The sequence below is a fragment of the Emydura macquarii genome, unplaced genomic scaffold, assembly GCF_026122565.2.
Source record: "Emydura macquarii macquarii isolate MOO-44397 ecotype Brisbane River unplaced genomic scaffold, CSIRO-AGI_Emac_v2 contig_3305, whole genome shotgun sequence".
NCBI lineage: Eukaryota > Metazoa > Chordata > Testudines > Chelidae > Emydura > Emydura macquarii.
Genome location: NW_027133442.1, coordinates 3,794,550 through 3,813,358, shown reverse-complemented (window position 1 = coordinate 3,813,358; position 18,809 = coordinate 3,794,550). Strand labels below are relative to the sequence as shown.

General features: G+C 50.8%; 1 protein-coding gene across 1 annotated transcript; it reads left to right on the top strand.

Moving 5' to 3' along the window:
• The first annotated feature begins 7,163 nt into the window (after positions 1-7,163).
• CNPY3 (canopy FGF signaling regulator 3) lies at positions 7,164-18,809 on the top strand. The gene is made up of 6 exons (XM_067532882.1): positions 7,164-7,400; positions 8,385-8,508; positions 9,396-9,492; positions 12,176-12,298; positions 12,587-12,704; positions 12,908-18,809. Exons 1-6 carry the CDS (start codon positions 7,268-7,270, stop codon positions 13,144-13,146), a joined length of 834 nt encoding a protein of 277 aa, XP_067388983.1. The 5' UTR covers positions 7,164-7,267; the 3' UTR covers positions 13,147-18,809.

The window sequence follows — 18,809 nt, the reverse complement described above, 5'->3', positions numbered from 1 at the left end:
CCACAGTTAAAAGTCCCTGGCATGTCCCAGGATAGGACCCTGTTTACCATTGCTTATAGCTTAGACCAACTTGAATGGTTTGGGCTGGAATTTTCCATGCCAGGTGTCTGCCTCTAGCTGAATGGCAGATGAAGTTTAATGTTGATTAAAGGCAAAGTAATGCATATTGGAAAACATAATCCCACCTATACATATAAAATGATGGGGGGTCTACATTAGCTGTTGGCACTCAAGAAAGAGATCTTGCAGTCATTGTGAAGAGGTCGCTGAAAACATCCACTCAGTGTGCAGGGGCAGTCAAAAAAGCTAACAGAATCATTAAGAAAGGGATAGAGAAGACAGAAAATATTGTATTTCCTCTATATAAATCCATGGTATACCCACATCTTGAATACTGCATGCAGATCTGGTCACGCATCTCAAAAAAGATATACTGGAATTGAAAAAGGTACAGAAAAGGGCAACTAAAATGAGTAGGGGTATAGAAAAGCTTCCATATGAGGAGAGATTAAGAAGACTGGGACTAAAGAGACAACTAAGGGGGATATGATAGAGGTCTATACAATCAAGACTGGTGTGGAGAAAGTAAATGAAGTGTTACTGACTCCTTCTCATAACACAAAAACTAGGGGTCACCAAATGAAATTAATAGGCAGCAAGTTTGAAACAAACAAAAAAGTATTTCTTCACACAACGCACAGTCAATCTGTGGAACTCCTTGCCAGAGGATGTTGTTAAGGCCAAGACTATAACAGGGTTAAAAAAAAGAACAAATAAGTTTAGGGACGATAGGTCCATCAATGGCTATTAGCCAGATGGGCAGGGATTGCTGTTTGCCAGAGGCTGGGAATGGCCGATGGGATGGATCACTTGATGATTGCCTGTTCTATTAATTCCTTCTGAAAACCTGGCATTGGCCACTGTCAGAAGACAGACAGTCTTACTGAAACCATTGGTCTGATCCAGTATGGCTGTTCTTATGTTCTTAAACAGTTCAGCTGTTGCCCAGAATGCGGTTAAGGAAACATATGTTGTTTTGCAATGTTACAAAAATTCTTATAATTGTTTCATTGAGAGGTTCTAGCACCTCCAGTCTTTGGAACATTTGAAATTTGGAGGGTAGCCACACTGGTGTCAGGCTACCTTATGTGTGCCTTATTCCTGTGAAAACCTGCCTTCATTTGGCTAAGTTATGAGCCTACAAAACAAACTCAGTTTGCAGGTGCTCAAAGAGGTGTAAGAACTGACTTAACCAGTGATAGCCTGTTTGTGACTTAGCATTTAAAAACACCAGTCATGTATTTCTGTTGATTATAAAAAGATACAGAAAAGGAGGAAAAGTTCACTATCCACGCATTTCTACAACTAATCTGGGTAATATGAAACTTTATTGGCATTTTTTAATTCTTGGCGACTACCATGGTCCTTATTGAGGTTAATTAAAAATAATAATAAAATGCTTGCCTATCAGTGCAATGATAGCCCTGCTTTTTAATCACACAAATCACTGATTGCAGAGAAAATTGGAGAGTGCTTCAGTCGCAAGTCATTTTCAGCATTTAATCTCTGAGGGTACTCAGTCTTAACTGCTATGAGGGCAAAGAATCCAGTTTTGCCAAAGTATGTTGTGGAGAAGGGCAGCAGAAATGTGGCAGCTCATTTTGATAGGTCCAGGTAATCTTCCATCCTTTGCACCCAAAAGTCTGCCAGAGGTTTGATTGCTAACTCTAATTTAAGACCACCGTCAGAAGAGAGATCTAAAGGTTTCTCCTGCTCACACACTGACAGATGAGGGATTGGGAGAGATTCAGGCACCTCAAATGGATTGTATATCCAGGCATTTGCACTGCGCATTTTAGGGAAATATTTTCTAAGTTGCTGGCTAAGTTTTTGCAACTGCTCCATAATGTTAGCTTCCACACTCTCATGTAAGTGCATATTGTCATTTGTTGCAAGAAATTCTTCCAGTGTTGGAAAGCAGTCAATCACATTTCTCTTTCAGCAGCTATCCCAAAATAGTAGTTTCTTAATCATGGATTCGATTTTGTCTTGTGTTTCGAAAATAGTGGCACATAAGCCCTGAAGGCCTAAATTGAGCTCACTGAGGCAAGAAAAAATGTCTGCCAAGTAGGTTAATTGCTGAAGCCAGGCAGCATTTTCCATGCAAGACAGTGTAAAGGGGGAGTAATTGGTGAAAAAAACTAGAGGTTCACTGCGCAGCTCAAAGAGTCATGTTAGCACTTTGCCATGCGACAGCCAGCGAACCTCAGTGTGCATTAGTAGTGGCAAATGGTCACTTCCCATTTTGTCACACAGGGCAGCAAAAATTCTTGAATTTAGAGACTGAGCCTTAATGAAGTTAACTATTTTGACTGCATCAGACAACACTGATGTTAAGTCTTCAGGCATTTTTTGGGAAGCATAGGCCTCCCTGTGGATACTGCAGTGCATCCATGTAGCTTCTGTTGCTACGGATGTAAGCCACAACTCCACTGTGCTTTCCTGTCATTGATTTTGCTCCATCAGTAGAGATCCCTACACAGCCAGACCAGTCAATTCTATTCTCACTCACTCATTGGGGAAGTGAATGCGTGGTTACGCAGGTGGTGTCAAAGGGAGGGCTTTGGATTCTTCGATCATGGAATGCTGTTCCAGGAAGAAGGGATTCTAGGAAGGGACGGGATTCATCTAACGAAGACAGGGAAGAGTAACTTCGCAGACAGGCTGGCTAACCTAGTGAGGAGGGCTTTAAACTAGTTTCGACGGGGGACGGGGACCTAAGCCCGAAGGTTAGTGGGGAAGAGGGACACCACAAGGAAGCAGAAGGAGGAAGGTGCAGCAGGGGAGGCCTCCCGATTCATACTGTGAAAGTAGGCCACTCGGCTACTTATCTCAAGTGCCTGTACACAAATGCAAGAAGCCTGGGAAACAAGCAGGAAGAACTGGAAGTCCTGGCACAGTCAAGAAACTACGACATGACTGGAATAACTGAGACTTGGTGGAATAACTCTCACGATTGGAGCGCTGTCATGGATGGGTATAAACTGTTCAGGAAGGACAGGCAGGGGCGAAAGGGGGAGGAGTTGCACTGTATGTAAGAGAGCACTATGACTGCTCTGAACTCCAGTATGAAACTGGAGATAAGTCAGTTGAGTGTCTCTGGGTTAAGCTTAGAAGCAAGAACAATAAGAGTGATGTCCTGGTGGGTGTCTGTTACAGACCACCAGACCAGGAGGATGAGGTGGATGAGGCTTTCTTTACTCAACTAGGGAAAGTTTCCAGTTCACAGGGCCTGATTCTCATGGGAGACTTCAATCACCCTGACATCTGCTGGAAGAGCAATACAGCAGAGCACAAACAATCCAGGAAGTTTTTGGAGAGTGTTGCAGACAATTTCCTGGTGCAAGTGCTGGAGCAACCAACTAGGGGCCGTGCTTTTCTTGACCTGCTGCTCACAAACAGGGAAGATTTGGTAGGGGAAGTACAAGTGGGTGGCAACCTAGGCAGCAGTGACCATGAGATGGTCGAGTTCAGGATCCTGACGAAAGGAAGGAAGGAGAGCAGCAGGATATGGACCATGGACTTCAGAAAAGCGGACTTTGACTCCCTCAGGGAACTGATGGGCAGGATTCCCTGGGAGGCTAATATGAGGGGGAAAGGAACCCAAGAGAGCTGGCTGTTTTTTAAAGAGACCTTATTGAGGGCACAGGAACAAACCATCCCGATGTGCAGAAAGAATAGCAAATATGGAAGGCGTCCAGCTTGGCTTAACAAAGATGTCCTTGGCGAACTTAAACACAAAAAAGAAGCTTACAAGAAGTGGAAGCTTGGTCAGATGACTAGGGAGGATTATATAAACACTGCTCGAACGTGCAGGAATGAAATCAGGAAGGCCAAAGCGCAATTGGAGTTGCAGCTAGCAAGGGACGTGAAGGGGAACAAGAAGGGTTTCTACAGGCATGTTGCCAACAAGAGGAAGATTAGAGAAAGTGTGGGCCCCTTAGAGAATGAGGGGGTGACCTAGTGACGGAGGATGTGGAGAAAGCTGAGGTACTCAATGCCTTTTTTGCCTCTGTCTTCACAGACAAGATCAGCTCTCAGACTGCTGCACTGGGTGGCACAGAATGGGAAGGAGGCGAACATCCCGCAGTGCTGAAGGAACGGGTCCAAGACTATTTAGAAGGATTGGGCATTCACAAGTCCATGGGGCTGGATGCAATGCACCCGAGGGTGCTGAGGGAGTTGGCTGAGGTGATTTCAGAGCCATTGGCTATTATCTTTGAAAGCTCGTGGGAACAGGGGGAGGTCCCTGAGGACTGGAAAAAAGCAAATATAGTGCCCATCTTCAAAAAAGGGAGGAAAGAGGATCCAGGGAACTACAGCCTCACCTCAATCCGTGGAAAAATCATGGAGCAGGTCCTTAAGGAATCCATTTTAAGGCACTTGGAAGAGAGGAAGGTGATCAGGAACAGTCAACACAGATTCACCAAGGGAAAGTCATGCCTGACCAACCTGATTGCTTTCTATGATGAGGTGACTGGCTCTGTGGATGTAGGGAAGGCGGTGGATGTGATATACCTTGACTTTAGCAAAGCTTTTGATACTGTCTCACACAGTATTCTTATCAGCAAGTTAAAGAAGTATGGGTTGGATGAATGGACTATAAAATGGATAGAGAACTGGCTAGAGCATAGGGCTCAACGAGTAGTGATCAATGGCTCCATGTCTAGCTGGCAACCGGTCACAAGCGGAGTTCCCCAGGGGTCGGTCCTGGGACCGGTTTTGTTCAACATCTTTATTAATGATCTGGAGGATGGGGTAGATTGCACCCTCAGCAAGTTTGCGGACGACACTAAGCTGGGGGGAGTGGTAGATACCCTGGAGGGTAGGGATAGGATACAGAGTGACCTAAACAAACTGGAGGATTGGGCCAAAAGAAATCTAATGAGGTTCAACAAGGACAAGTGCAGAGTCCTCCACTTAGGAAGGAAGAATCCCATGCACAGCTATAGACTGGGGACCGACGAGCTGGGCAGCAGCTCTGCAGAAAAGGATCTGGGGGTAACGGTGGATAAAAAGCTGGATATGAGTCAGCAGTGTGCCCTGGTTGTCAGGAAGGCTAATGGCATATTGGGCTGCATTAGGAGGGGCATTGCCAGCAGGTCACGGGAAGTGATTATTCCCCTCTATTCGGCATTGGTGAGGCCGCATTTAGAATATTGTGTCCAGTTTTGGGCCCCCCACTACAAAAAGGATGTGGACAAGTTGGAGAGAGTGCAGCGGAGGGCAACAAAAATGATTAGGGGGCTGGAGCACAGGACTTATGAGGAGAGGCTGAGGGAACTGGGCTTGTTTAGTCTGCAAAAGAGAAGAGTGAGGGGGGATTTGATAGCGGCCTTTAACTACCTGAAAGGGGGTTCCAGGGAGGAGGGGGCTAGGCTGTTCTCGGTGGTGGCAGATGACAGAACAAGGAGCAACGGTCTCAAGTTGCAGGGCGGGAGGTCTAGGTTGGACATTAGGAAAAAGTTTTTTACTAGGAGGGTGGTGAAGCACTGGAATGGGTTACCTAGGGAGGTGGTGGAATCTCCATCCTTAGAGGTTTTTAAGCTGAGGCTTGACAAAGCCCTGGTTGGGATGATATAGCTGAGGTTAGTCCTGCTTTGAGCAAGGGGTTGGACTAGATGACCTCCTGAGGTCCCTTCCAACTCTAATATTCTATGATTCTATGAAGTTATCAAGCAGTAAAATAATCTCTTCTCCTATTCTTTTTACAGGCAGGGGGGACAGCTAAAGAGAAAAATCTTCATGTATTGTATTTTCGTACACATAAACATAAACCAAAAGAGTAGCTAGTGAGCTAAATCTGTGGACTCATCTAATTGCAAAGAATAACAGTCATTGTTTCTACCGCAATTCACAAGCTAAGAAATAACACTTTCAGCCATATCAGCAATGCAGCACAATAGTGTTATGGGAGAGGGATATGGTATAAAGCTTTTTTCTTCTTCTTCTTCCTTGGACATGCACTTCACCATGGCTTTCATGGCAGGTTTAACGAAATCTTCTGCAATAGTGTGTGTGTGGTTCCCATGTTTTCATTTTCCATGCAAGAATTTGACTGTTTTGTTTTGTTTTTTTACTGGTTTTTAGCTCTTCCAGTTTGCAATTGAAAAATGGAGCCAGTTTGTCTTTAAATCGATTGTGTTTAGTTTCTAGATGCCGGTGAAAAAGGGACCGTTTAACACTGTTGTTTGGTAAAACTTCACCACATAAGATACACTGTGGCTGAGGCTTTCCGGCCTCCCCAGCCCACGTAAACCCAAGTTCAATGTAACTTTCATCACATCTGTGGTGTTTTGACGCCCTTTCATACTGCTCTGTCGCACGCTTCCCAGGTCGAGCTTGTAAATCACGCGTGGCCTCCTCAGCGCTCGCACCACTGCAGCCGGTGGTGGTGGTGGTTGACTCCGCCGTAGCAGCGGTTGCACTGGGCTCCTGCAAACGGGCCCCTGTGCACCCCACCCTTCGCTAACGTCCCATCTCCACCCAGCGACCCAGGGGGTCACCAAACTGAGGAGTAAAAACTCTTTGCTGGGCCACCAGGCGCCAACGCCGGCTTATAGGAGCGAGGCCAGTGAGCCGCTCCCCGAGCCCAGCCTGCACGAAGAACACGGGTGCCCAGGCAGCTGCAGGGCCCAGGGGAAGGAGAGGAACCGTGGAGGGGATGTGTTGCCGCAGGTAAAGCGCCTCGCCCGCCCTGGCGGGATCTGTCCATTTAAGGAGGGCGGGGGCACCTGCGCGGCCCCTCCCCCATGTAAAATGGCGGCCCTGGCGACGCCACGTGGACCCCGCTGCGCTAGGGCGGGGGGAGGGGCCAGGATTCCCGCCTCTCCCTGGGACCCTCCCCTCTGCGGCCGAGCCGAACGAAGCCGTTATTTAGACAGGCCTCCTCATTGGTTGAGCTAGCGCCGCAGCCGCGCTTCCTGCCTCTCCCCATTGGCGGTCAGAACCGGGGCGGTCGCTTCTCGCCTGGCCATTGGCCGGTCTTTGACACGCTCGGCGCGCTGTGATTGGGCGTGCTGCCGTCGTAATAGTGACGTAGGGAGGGCGGGGATATTCCCGGAAGTACGGACCCGGAAGCGAGTGTGTGTGTGTGTGTGTGTGTGAGGGACTCAGTCAGGAGTTCCCCCGTCCGGCGTCCGCCCAAAGCGCGCCTCCCTCGTGCCCTCTCCCTTCCCCCCCAACGCGGGTCCCCCCCGCCCACGTCATGGCCCAGCCGGGCCCCGCCGCCGGCCGCCTGCTGCTGCCGCTGCTGCTGCTGCTGCTCTTGAGCCTGGTCCCGGGCGGCGGAGCCGCTGCCGAGGAGACCGACTGGGTCCGGCTGCCCAGCAAGTGCGAGGGTGAGAGAGCCGGGGAGGGGAGGGGAGAAGGGGTGTGGGGATTGTGGGTGGGTGATAGGAGATGGCAGAGCCCTGGTGACGGTCCCATGTGGGTGCAGCAGAGGAGAGAGAAGCGCTCTCTTCGGGCGAACGGGTCCATGGTATCCAAGGCAGCCCTGGAGGAAGGGAGCACAGCAGTTTCCACGCTGACAGCAGGACATCACCCAGGCTGAAAATGTCCCAGGTTGTTTCGGTTGTGGCTTCTGGCTCTTGTTCTCTCCCCAAGTTTCTCTCATTGTGGTTTATAGAGCCACTTCCTGTAGCGGGGTGGGGAGAAAGCACAGTGAGAAAAGGACCCTGCTGCTTCTCGCTCCGGTGATCATGGCTTACACTGCCAGATGTTGGTGTCTGTCTGTGTGTGCGGAAGGGAAAGTTCTGCCATGCGAGGTATTTAATCAAGAAAGTGAAGGAGAGACACAAGTATTGGGAAGGTCCCATGCTGGTAAAAGAGCTGGAGATTGAAGAGAGAAGGACAAATATGAATGGGAGATTTTGGGGGGTAAGGGTGAGGGGTGAAGCAGTCCAAAGTGGTGGTGGGAGGGATGTGGTGTGAGATATCTAGAGATGGGTGAACTGTTTGGTCTGGGTGATGGAGCAGTTCCGGTGCCTCCCACTGACTTGAGCTTTTCTTGGTTTGCAGTTGCACAATAGTTCACTGATTTCTCAACCCAAAAACTCTGGGGAGTGAATCTCCCTCTCCCAAATACAGTAGCTTGGGGTGTCTGGTTTTGTCGTCTTGTCTATTAAATAATTACAGAGTATGTTCTCTGAAAACTGGCTACTCTAGAACACTTAATTTGTGGCATGCTTAAACTCCAGGCATCTTCTTCTAAAACAGTGCTGCTTGCTGGAAATGGCCTAGTTGTGCCTAAAACAAACAAGATCCTTAGGAGATCAGTAAAATTCAGTATGCCCACTAACTTGCCTGTGTTTTCTCTTCTCCAGTATGTAAGTATGTGGCTGTAGAGTTGAAATCTGCCTTCGAGGAAACTGGGAAGACGAAGGAGGTGATTGACACAAAGTATGGCTTCCTAGATGGAAAGGGCTCTGGAATCAAGTACATACAATCGTAAGTGAATCAGTTAGTAACATACACCCAGTGGCCCTCTAGATTGAGAAATCCTTCCACAAAGAGCACTCGCAAGCAGGAGTTCCTCTTGCCACCTATTATGCTTGGGTGCAAAGATTGCCCATCCCTTCTCTCCCATCCCTTCTTCCTTGTCCTGAGTCTGCAGCAGGCAGCTGCAGTCTTTTGTTCAGAACTTTCCTGTGCAGCCATGCAGGGGATGAGACAGTGGCAGTTTCACGGCTACTGTTCAGGCTTTTGGGGACAGCAGTGCATCTTCTAATATTAGTTCTATTCTGCTGTTGCTTGACAAAGCTCTGGGCAGCAGCAGAGTCTGGTATTGGAGCTAGCCACATGGGATAAGGACCCAGAAAATGAAGGCTGTGGTGGGGGTTACACAACAGAGATGACATCTCTGCACACCTCCTTTGCAGTAGCCAGGAGCCTCTAGGAGAGGAGTGAGGTAGTGCAGACTTCCTTAGTTGCCAGGAAGCTGTGGTGGAAGAGACCATCCCTCCTTTCAATAGCCAGATGGAGGTAGGGGGAGCATAGTGGTGGAGCCCCCACCTCTTTACAGAAGCCAGAGGGCGTGGGGGTAAGAAGAGGCATCTTTCTCCCTTCGGCACTTGGAGGATGGGCAGTTGAGTTCCAGTTGATTAGACATCAAGAGGCTGATAGGTCCTGAAAGATGGAGCCTTCCAGCTGTGCCTAGGACCAGCCAGCTGATAGAAATCCCAGCAGCTGCAGAGACTAGCCACTGCCCCAACCCCTCATCTTGTGTCCATCTCTAGCCAGTAGGCTTAGTCCTCCAGCTAGAATTTTTCTAGCCCTGTTAATGGACTGTAGCCTTTCTTTCTTTCTTCCTTTTCACCAACTTGTCCTGTGGGCAGGGATATCCGACTGATCGAGGTGACTGAGAACATCTGCAAGAGGCTCTTGGACTATAACCTGCACAAGGAGAGAACGGGCAGTAACAGGTTTGCAAAGGTTTGTACCATTGTTTGTTCCCTCTCCGGTGCTTTAGTCAGATGCTCCCCCTCATGCCCTAGGCTTTGCCATGCCGTGAGCATCCATGTTTGTGTTTTTGGTCTGCATCCGAGAAACAGGCTTCCAGGTACTGAAGTTGGTTCTGATGGAAGCTACTTTGTGTCTTTCCGTCTCCCAACTTCTCAGTGTAACCTTCTCTCCATAGCCCCCGCTGGTGGGTAGCATGCAACCAGGAAGCCTGGTGGGGAGGTGGAGCAAACCTATTCTCATGGCTGCAGCAAGGAGGTGCTCAGGAGTGGGCTCAGGAAACCTTGTGTAATGGGTATGTGCAAAATGGCTTCCTCTGCCTCTGGTTTGGGACTAGGTGCAGATTAACAATGTTATTTTAAAAGCGTAAATTGAGCTCGCTAGATGCCCAAGTAAACGCTCGGGTCCAGTAATGTCAAAGCTAAGGATAGTCCCATAATCTTGACTGGCTCTTGTGTATTTGTATCATGGGCTTTGCACCTGAGGGGGCTTCAGGGGAAACCGTGTGATCTGCTGTCAGAGTAGCAGGGAAAGCCATGAAGCTACGACTCTTGCAGCGCATGTGCACAAGGGGGCAGAGCATGCCAGAGAACCGTTTGGACTTGGTTGAGTTAGGCTTTCACGAAGACACGTCATGCAGTCTCCAAGCTGTGTCCAGGGATCATGCCTGTGATGAAAGGCAGGGTTCTGTAGCAGATGTACTCAGCAAGGCTAGACAGAGAAGCAGAGGCAGGTGCTGGAGTTGACTGGGGAGGGGTAAAATAGCATCGACCCCTCTTTCTCCACCCCTGCAGCAGCCAGGGGCTTATGGAAGGGGAAGCAGAGGCAGAAAGCTGCTTTTTCCTTCCAAAAGGAGTGTTGCTGCAGGTCTGTCGGATGTGTAGCAACCAGAGACTGATGACCATGCAGCATATGGGTGTCTCTTCGCAGCCAGAGAGACACCCTGAATGGACAACAATCAGTAATGGCAGGGCCATTTTGTGCACTCCACCACCCCCTCTCCCCCCGGCACGGCAAGGTAATCCTAGTAGCCCTGAGCTGTCCCACCAGCCAGGGTGTTCAATAATAGATGTAATCCTCCCTGCCCCTCACTCTCCCAGTCAAGTGGGTCTCATGTTCTGGGGCCACCCGTTTTATGTACTTCTCCGTGTGCCATTTATTCCTGCAGCACTGGGCTGTGCAAAGTGCAGGTGCTGTATAGATAAATAACATGGCCAGGGTGGCAGGCAAACTGCAGCAGTAGCAGGTTGCCTAAACAGAAATGGAGCCCTGGGGATGTGGTAACGGTATTAGATGTCCCACTGATGCTGGGCAATTGCACACCAGAGCCAGGTGCAAATGCCACTGCTGTAAAGGCAGGGGCAAAGATCTTGGGCACTGAGGCTATCCTGGCAAGAGGACCTGGAGGCTCCCTGAGGGTGCAGGTCACACCACTTGCCAGCCTGGCACGTACAGGCTGTCTCAGGGGCACACCCACTTCTCATTGGGTGATCGACCCTCCCAAACAGCCAGGTCTCATAGACTAAGTGTAGCACCGCAGATCTCCCATTCAGCCCCTGCAGAAGTCTCAGGTCTCCCTGCCAGTAGGTTCTAAGTTGCAGCTACATCTGCCAAGAGAATGCGCTGGGGTTTTAGCAGTGGAAAAGCAAGGCTTCCTTTCCACAAGCACCGTGTGGTACGGATTCCCCCCAGAGTCAATCCCCAAGTGACTTGAGCCTTTTACAGTCAGGCCTGTCCATTAGCAGTCCCCGCACATTTAGGCCACGTCAGTCCTGCCACCACTTCCCCAGAACACAAGCTTCCTCATGGCTTACCACTGACTGCATCCTCTTTGCTACCCACATTGCACCAGCCATTTGAAACAGGGCTGCCAGGGTCATCTTCCTTGGCCACCACTGACACTGTCACCCTTCTTTTAATCCCTCCCCTGAATCCCCCTCTCCCACCACACCAAGAGCAAGCTTCTTTGCCTTTTCAGCCCTCCCCAGCTCTGCCCCTCCCATATTCTATCCCCTCCCCCTTCCTCCAGCTTGTCTGCTGCTCATGCATAAAATGCCCTCCCCAAACTGATCCAGACAGACACTGCCCTCTCCTCCTTCAAATCCTGCATCAAGGACCACTCGTGCCAGGACGCTGACAAGAAATCAGCCACCGTTAGCTACCGGAGGGGGTGCACATGAGGAAAGTCCATGCTCATTCAGTGATGGAAGCACAAACTTCAAACAAGTATCAGAGCCTCCCCACCCCATCCCCTGCCCGCTCTCCTCCTCCTCAGACTGCTTATCTTAGGTGGCGGGCTCTTCCTGGCAGGGACTGTTCATCCAGCATCAAGTGCGGTGGGGCCCCAGTCCTGGCTGGAGCTGTTGGATGTCATCGGGGGGTGGGGATTAGCAGAGAAGGCCAGGCAAGTGAATGGGCTGCTTAGACACTTGCCCCTGAGGCTTCCCCCTCCATGCTTCATTGGTCCAGGGGCTCCTGGAATGGGGCTGGTGCTGCACCCCCTCTTCTGCAGGGCTCTGAGCTGGCGCCTGTGTTGGGGAGCTGAGTGCGAGTTCTCCTCTCCCTGAGGTCCTAATGAATAGTGCAAGAGCTCTGTGTGTGGAGCTGGCGCTCTTCCCCTCCCGAAGGTGTTTCACAGGCTCCTGTGTCTCTTTAGGGCATGTCGGAGACGTTTGAAACTCTGCACAACCTGGTGCACAAGGGGGTGAAAGTGGTGATGGACATCCCCTATGAGTTGTGGAACGAGACCTCTGCTGAAGTGGCTGACCTCAAGAAGCAGGTACAGTGCACGGAGTAGTGCGGTGTCCCTGATGGTGCTGGCGCATTAGTGGCGGGGGGGCCTGGAATTCAGACTCTCTAGGATTATTGCTGCTGGGCACGGGGGGTCTGTGAAGACTGGCTCAGGCCAGGTGGGTCTGTCACACTCCACGAGTTCACGCAGCATATGAGCTGCCCCTCTGTGTGACACTCGTCCTGGAGCTGCACTTGCCCCCTGCATCGTGTGGGACACAGGGAGTGGGGTTAGTAGGAAGGTCTGGAGCTGGACCGTGCTTTCTCTCTGCACTAGTGTGATGTGATGGTGGAGGAGTTCGAAGACGTGATTGAAGACTGGTACAAACATCACCAGAAGGAAGACCTGGCTCATTTTCTCTGTGCGAACCACGTGTTGAAAGGGAAAGACACAAGTGAGTTTGACCTTAGCAAATACAAGGGGGCGTTGGCCTCCAAGCAGTGGCAGAACGTGTGTCCACGTGCCAGGCTGATGGGTGCGGCAGAGGGGCCCGAATAGCATCGAAACACCATCTCTTAGAGTGGGCTGGAGGGTGTGTCTGGTGGGGAGAGGAAACAGCCTCATTGCTCCCTTTTCTCCGTGATGTCGTCCCTGCAGGCTGCCTGGCAGAGCAATGGTCCAGCAAGAAGGGAGATATAGCGACTAGGGGGGAGAAGACCACGAAGAAAAAAGGTGGCAAGAACAAGAAGGCAGCAGAGAAGAAAAAGAGAAACACGAAGGAGAAGGCGGAAGGAGCAAAAAGCCTCCTGGGCCCAAATGCTGAAGGGGGTCCTGCGGAGGAGGGGGATATCCAGCCGAAGGCTCCCCTTGCGCACAACCCAGCTGACGAGCTGTAGTCGCTCACACTCCGCTGACCTTCCTGCGGGCAACACGTCTGCATGCAGACGTTCTGGACACATCAGGGATATTGGATGCACGCTGGGGATTGCAACAGCCAGTTGCCTGACAAGATGGTGACCCTTTATTTACTGAAGGGAAATAAATTAGAACTCTTCTGGTTTATTCCTCCAAAGGCAGCAGCCTGATGCTGCTGGGTGGAGATCTCGGCCAGTCACGCCATAGCTAGTCAGCGTTACAGTGAGCAGCGGCCCTCCTGGATCACGGATATGGGTTGAATGGGGCTGGCAGAGCCCCCTGCACATCCAGGGCTGCTGGGCCGGACAGGAGACACTTCCTGAGTATGCAGAGCTCATTAAGCTCCCCTTAATACTCCATAGACAATACAGATCCTGCCTTCAGTGGAAGAGACCTTCTAACCTCTGCTCTTCTCCCCTGCCGCCTCTTGTCCAGCTTTGCTGTGTTGGTGAGGGGATCTGGAAGTGGGAGGAAGGAGGCTTGTTTGCTCACAGAGGAACCCCTGGCTTTCATCTGCAGCTGCCCTCAGGGAAGGGAACTTGGCAGTGGCTTGGAGAGAGAGTGGCTTCTGTGTGGCTAGCCTTGCGGGTTTGGACATGCTGTCTGTACCACGAAGACCAATGCCAGGCAGTCCCACTGAGTTTCCTGGGGTCCCACAGTGAGCTATCCCCCTGGTCTCTGAGCTTGCTGCCCACCTGCCTCCCTTAGGACTTTACCATTCAGGAGCAGCCATTCCAGCTACCTGGAAGCCCTTGGATCCTGCTGTTGCTTGTAGAGAGAGCCCTTCACTCCTCTGCTGATGTCCTGTTCCCTTTGGTCTAGCTTGTGCTCCCTGCACTAGCTCCTGCTCTCTCCGCTGCACTGTGGACAGCGGTTCCTTGCTTCCCAGGAAGAGGCTCGTTTGTATTTCATGCAGTCTTTGCTACCTGTTGGCCTTTTCTCTTATAGTGCCAGTAGATATGCACATCCTCCGTGTGGGGTGCAGGAGCAGGAACCACTATGGCCAGCAGTGACACCCAGCCAACGTTGAATGCAGCCTTTGCCCCTCTTCTGCATGCCCAGGAGCTTCCTACCAGCTCTTACGCTCTTCAAATCACGTGGGGACCCCCGCCTGGGAGTGGGCTATGGGCTGGTCCAGTTCAGCTGGGCTGACCTGTGATCTCAGCACTGTAGCTCAGTGAGTCAGGCTTCAGTGCACTGAGATGGCTGTTCTGGTAGAATTACCAGTACATTCCTGGGTGCTCTCACATCTTGATAGTGTGGCATGGAATATTCCCAAGTAGTGAGAGACTCGTGGGTCTCATCCTGCTTTTTTAGGCCAGTGAGTGACTGTTGGTTCCCTGCCCCAGGTACCAGCACGGCTAACTTGCCACTTTATCATAAGTCTCATGGTATTTGGTGTTTTCTTTAAAACCTCAGCTTCTAGTGTCATGCGGTTACGTGAGAATCTCAGCTTCAGGATGAAAACTCTTTCTAGCCCTCATGGGAAAACATCACCAGTGTGTGACCCAAAAGGCAAAGAAAACCCCAAATGTGTTGTTTTTTAAAATCTTGGGGGATTTTTTTTAACCAACGTTGGGGGCCAGACCCTGGGTTCTGAATGCAGGGATTTGGCCCTGCCCTGCCACTCGAACCCAAAGGCACAATTGGAAGTAAGCTTAGAAGAATTGTTTTTAAGCAAGGCAGCTGCTGTGGAGTAATCCTGTAATGCAATCAACTGACTCTGCAGCGGAGTCGGGCGGGTCGGTGTGGCTGGGCATGGGTGACAGGGAAGAATGAATGAGCGTATCTGTCATGACAAGAGTTAGAATGAAACTGAAAGGACAAACAATGGCAACTCCAGCAACTAGTGCAACAGCACATTGCAACCTGTTGCCCAAAGCCAGGGACGTGGCGTTTTCTCGTTCTCGTTAGCAAAACTGGCCTGGAGCAGCTGAAAGCCTAGTGGCTGCCAACCTCTGATCACCTTTGCCCTTCTTTGTTCTCATCACTTCTCTTCCCCACACAGTCCTCCCTTTTATTTTTCTCTTTACAAATAACGTGGCTTCCCCTTGTCCCACACCTCACGAAGGATGGACCTCTTCACTGGGGCAGGCTCCCAGCTAGTGCTAGGTATTGGTGTCTGCTTCTCAGCACTAACACATCTGCTAAGGGCTGCAGCTGGGCTGCCTGAGAGCAGCCAGCAATGTACAGGTGGGATGACAGGCCCCTGTGCATTTAGGAGATGCGCTTCCATGTTCTGAGTGGGGCAGAATCCGGCTGCCTCCCATGGCCATGATTGTGAGAACCCAAATGAAGGGCTGGTCTTGGTGTGTTGCTTTGTAATTGCCAGGCAGGAAATCATTCTGTTCTGAAGCTAATGGATGTGAAAGCTTCTGGGGGTGTTAAAGGTGGCGCAGTGCATATTGTACAGTGACAATGGGAAACAGGCAGCTGCTGCTCTGGGAGAAGCTCTCTGCAGCCTTTGTAACAGCAAGCGAGGGCACACCACTGCCCCTGGCTGGGGACTCCCATCTGGAGCTGCAGGACATGCCCCTCCTGGCCAGCATGTTGCAAAGGAGGCAAGCTCTATTTAAGAGCTCTTGGGCGGGCAGGGGAGACGTCCTAGGCACCATCAGTCTTTGCTTCCTTGTAGAGGAACAAATTCAGCTCAGAACAAAGCCCACCTTATTACAAACGCTGAGCGACAATTGAGGGTCCCCACTAGGCAGCTGCTTCTCCCTTGGTGTCCAGTGCAGACCGGTGCCACCTCTCCAGGCTGCCAATTCCTGCCATGCTGCAGTGAATCAGTCCAGAACCAGAGAAATGCTGCCACTTCCAGGGCTCTCTGAACCAGCTGGCACTTCAGGGTTTCCCTTTTCTCTGTGAGATGAATGGCTGTTCCCTGCTGTCTCTGAAGAGAAGCTAGAGATGGCAAGATGGGCCCAGGCCACAAGCACTACGGCAGGATTTCTCTACAATGGAGTTGCCGCCTCTTCCCTTGACCCTCATCTCTCACCGTGAGAAAGCTTTTCTTGCTACACTCTGCATCTTTTCTTCATACCTACTCCTCGCTTGAGTTTTATTCTCGTAAATAATTCTCCCCACATGTCTGGCAAAGCTGTACCACTGTTTACTCAGTTCTTCAGAAATCCTTCATTTTAGTTTTGTTTTGTTTTTCCCCTCTGGTTTTTCTGTCTTCTCTTGAGGTGCCCAGAAACGATCACTGTGTTCTAGGTGTTGTCATCTTCTAGGAACTCCCTGCTCTGAAACACTATACTTCTGCAAGCCCTAATCAGGCTGCCTAATTTGTTGCTGTATCACCTTGCAAGCGCCTAGCTAATGGCACCTATTGGAGCCAGCTCCATGAGGCTCAGGATCTTACTTTTTCAGTCTCCCAACTCTGGTACGTTTTAAGTTCTCACCTGGAAGGTTAGCTTTTGGAGAGGTTTACATTGTCTAGCCCAACGCAGGCTTCAGCGTCAATCAGCTGGAGAGTGGGGGCTGTGCGGTAGGGCCAGCCCGTTCAGGGAATCTTGCTCTCTGCATTGAATGCCTTTCATCCTGTAGGACTTTCCAGATCCCTCTCTTGTATTACTCTGGATATTTTTAACGTGCCCATCACCATGGTGTCTGAGCTAAGCACTTGCTTCACTCCCCACCCCAGAGTGCAGCATTGCTTAACAGCGCACACCAACAGTGTGACAGAGCCTGCCTTCCAATCCCCTTTCCTGCTGAGCCTGCCAGGGAAACAGAGTGTAATAACACTCCCAGGTGCCTTAGCGAATGACTGCAGGTACCGTGTGGCTAGCACAGGCGGCTAGCTGGCAGAAAGTTCTACTGGCCCTTTACAGGTAGCAATGAGCTCTGCAATGCCACACCCTCAGCTTTCCATCGACTGGGACAGCTGCGACCCCCGCTGCAGCTCTGCAGGTGCTAGCAGAAGCGTGAGTTCTTATGGAGATGGGTCCCAGCTTGCTAATGGCATTGATTGGACTCTGAGTAGGCTTAGATGGTGCATTATGTTACTGTTAAAAACACCAGCAGGCCATCAATGCTAGGGCTCCTAACGCCAATGGGAGCTGTCCTGAGTGTAAACAGCTCTTGAAGGCAGGAGCACCTCCCAGATCACCAGTGTCGTGCCCCCAGGGTAGTGAGAGGTGCAGGGTATGCCATATGGACACCCAAGCCCTGGCGTGCACGCAGCAATGAGATGCTGCATTGTAATGCCCATCCCTACCCCTTCAGCTCTCTTCCCCTCGCCCTGTGGCAATGAAAGACAACAAAGTACAGCACCCACACAGTGAGAAACCAAGATATCACCAGAATGTGCTCTGTGGGTCTTCAATAGATGCAACCTCCAGGAAAGCTGCTGCTGGAACGTCCTAAGAGTAGACTCCAGCCATAGCATAGACACTGGCTTATTGCTTGGTTTTTGACCCAGGCCTTTCACCTCTGGGTTCTAGGTGCTTGTCTGGCCTTGAGCTCTGTTTGGTTCCAGGCAGGGTTGTTGAGCCTGTGGTGAAGTTCATGTTTTTATTTGCACTTTGTGGTTGATCCCCTGGTGCTTTGCAGTGGGAGGAGTGTTTGCTGCTTTGGCCAAGATACAGCAGAAGCCTAGCGTACTTTCTTGACTGCTGCTTAGCCAGGGTGATGACGCAGTTCTGCTCTGCTGCTGCTGTTCCTGGGTCCATGTCGCTGTTTGCGTCACAGCAGCTGAAGCCTTTCTCTAAGAGTTTGTGCCAGTAAGTGTGGTGCAACTAGGGCAGGCTCTTGCCGGCTGCAGATCAAGGTCTGTAAACAAGAGGGGGAGACTCAGCCCAGGTCAAACACGGAGGGAGGGGAGTGACTGCACCAGTGAGAGGGCCAGAGACTGCATGCAGACATCCTGCTCTGATGTCTGGAATAGGAATCTTAAGACTTTGTCAAGAGCGCTGTAGCAAACTGGGCCTGCCCTGGGAACGATGCAGAGATAGCACTGCTCTACGGAGCTTCCAGCCACCTGCTCAGAGGGAACCCCAAACAGTATAAACACCTAGGTCAGGCAGCTGGAGCCTGCCTCTGCCAGAGACCTGAATCCATCTGTTACACAGCGACAGCATTAACAGAGCTCAGCAGCTCACTGGGGTACTGCAGGAATGAGCAGAGAGGCTGCAGGGCGCCTATATATGGGCATGGCAGTCTGCTGCACATGCCCATACGTACATGCACAGGGCAGAGATTCTTTTTATACCTGTCTCCGCACAGGACAGCCAGGCCCTGTTTGCAGTCGAGAACTGGGAGGTGCTGAGCCAAACAGGCTTGTGAGTGACAATGGTATCCTAGTCCTCTCGGGGTTAGCCTGGATTACAGAACCCAGTCAGTGGTGACAGAGCAGTAGCTGGAAGGCCCTTCCCTGTGATGCACCTAGAAAACTCTCATTTTTCTTCCCCCCCAGCCCCCCAGATGGCTACATTTTTGGATGAGCAGTTGTATCTTTAAATGTCTAAGGCCTTGTTGTCTCTGTAGCCAGCTCTCTCTTGTGTAGGAGGGCTCAATGGTGGTGTAGGTAGTGGCCTGTGATCCTATGTGCATCTGGTTAGTGGTCACATACTTTCAACCTGAATTAATTCTTGTGTGCCACTTGCAAGTATTTTTAAATAAAGTCCACATCTGTTGTTAACAG

Coding starts and splice junctions, on each gene's coding strand:
- CNPY3 (XM_067532882.1), top strand. CDS start 7,268: ATGGCCCAGCCGGGCCCCGCCGCCGGCCGCCTGCTGCTGCCGCTGCTG. Junction 7,401..8,384: donor GCTGCCCAGCAAGTGCGAGG/GTGAGAGAGCCG, acceptor TCTCTTCTCCAG/TATGTAAGTATGTGGCTGTA. Junction 9,493..12,175: donor GCAGTAACAGGTTTGCAAAG/GTTTGTACCATT, acceptor GTGTCTCTTTAG/GGCATGTCGGAGACGTTTGA.